The sequence below is a fragment of the Pleurodeles waltl genome, chromosome 12, assembly GCF_031143425.1.
Source record: "Pleurodeles waltl isolate 20211129_DDA chromosome 12, aPleWal1.hap1.20221129, whole genome shotgun sequence".
Taxonomy (NCBI): Eukaryota; Metazoa; Chordata; class Amphibia; order Caudata; family Salamandridae; genus Pleurodeles; species Pleurodeles waltl.
The window spans coordinates 541798679-541800360 of NC_090451.1; the positions used below are offsets into that span (position 1 = coordinate 541798679).

The window sequence follows — 1682 nt, forward strand, 5'->3', positions numbered from 1 at the left end:
TTATTTTTACTGTGGCCTTCTGACACCGTGAGTAGTAATATTCAGAGGGAGGCTGAATGCTTACTTCAGATATTTGCACAGCAAATGTAACTTCTCGTTTTTATCTAATTGTGTAATAGGGCTCTGCTCGGCAAAGGAAGCAGGGCATGTGACAAAACAAAATTCCCCGCATTTACACAGAGGCGATGTGATGGTGTAGAAGGCGACAGACTTCAGACTTGTCTTTGCATGTTCGCCATGGATCCTGTGAATACTACTGTGGAATATGGGACACATAGTCGTTCATCTCCTGGTGACCAGTGGGTTGGAGATGTGCTAGTCCCTAGCCTGTTTGCTGGAGTCTGTTTCCTTGTTGGAGTTCCTGGGAATGGTTTGGTCATCTGGACCATACTCTGCAAGATCCCCCAGCGATCCATGACTGTAGTTGTTCTCCTGAACTTGGCGGTGGCTGACTTCCTCGTCTTGATCACGTTGCCCTTGTGGATCCATTCGTTCTGGGACCAGTGGGTTTACGGGCTATTTATGTGTAGATTACTCACTTATATTGTCTCCTTTACCATGTACGCCAGTGTCTTCTTTGTGACTGTGCTGAGCGTCCAGCGTTTCACTGCTGTGGTCTTTCCATTTGCTTCAAACTTTTGGCAGGAGAAAGAGACCATCTATGGGACCGTGCTGAGCGTCTGGGCTACTTCTTTGGCGCTTGCTTCTACTGCCTACATCTTCCGTTCAACTACAGAGACCAATGGAACTGTCTTGTGTAATGACTGGACATACACCTCCGATCAGCAAGAAATGGTAGACATCTCAGTCGAGGTGGTGTTTTGCTTTCTGGTTCCCTTCCTAATCATGACTGTCTGTTATGCTTTGGTCATTAGGAGAATGCGACGTCTAAAGTTCCAGAAAAAGAGCAAGTCTGGGAAATTAATTGCTAGTGTGATAATTGCGTTCTTTGCCTGTTGGATTCCATACCACATCATGAACATGTTAAATATTTCAGCAGCGTCCCTGAGATCCTCAAACCCCAAAATGTCTACTATTTTAGAGAATGCTGCAACAGAAGCAGAAAACATCTGCACTGCCTTGGTGTTTTTGAGCAGTTGTTTGAACCCAATCCTATACGCCTTCGCTGCCCGGAGTTTCCGCGGAGGGTTAAGAGGGGCCAACTTTGACAAACTCTTCAGACAAATGAATGAGGACTCTGGAGAGAAAGTGACTAAAAACCTGCACAACCCAAGTGCCTCTACAGATCTATCGCTGCACAATCCTGTTGGGTCTGATTGACTCTGGGACTTTTTATGTATATTGTGTCCCTTTACGTAAGTTTTTAAGAAATATACATTTTAGGTTACTACCTTTGGCAGAGGAGACCAGCACAGAGGAGCCTGAGGACTATATTTAAGGTAATCACAACACATCGTGGTTTGGAAGCATCACAGTGCAACCTGCCTCCTCTTCTTTGATAAATGCAGAGTCGGACACACGGCTGGTTTAATCTTCAGTTTAGTTCAACAGTTTTCAATAGCAGAATAAAACATCTCACATGCCAGGGATCTAGTGGCATGTATATGATCCTGGGCCAGTGACGAGCATATAGAAACATTATAAAGACCAAAAAAGAGATGGCCTTTGTATGCACTTCAGAAATTATCAACGATGCATAATGTTGTTGAAGAGCCTGTAGT

At 44.5% G+C, this 1682-nt stretch overlaps 1 protein-coding gene across 1 annotated transcript; it reads left to right on the plus strand.

Moving 5' to 3' along the window:
- Nucleotides 1-237: 237 nt before the first annotated feature.
- LOC138267149 (leukotriene B4 receptor 1-like) lies at nt 238-1281 on the plus strand. The gene has a single exon (XM_069216000.1). It carries the CDS (start codon nt 238-240, stop codon nt 1279-1281), a length of 1044 nt encoding a protein of 347 aa, XP_069072101.1.
- Nucleotides 1282-1682: the final 401 nt, after the last annotated feature.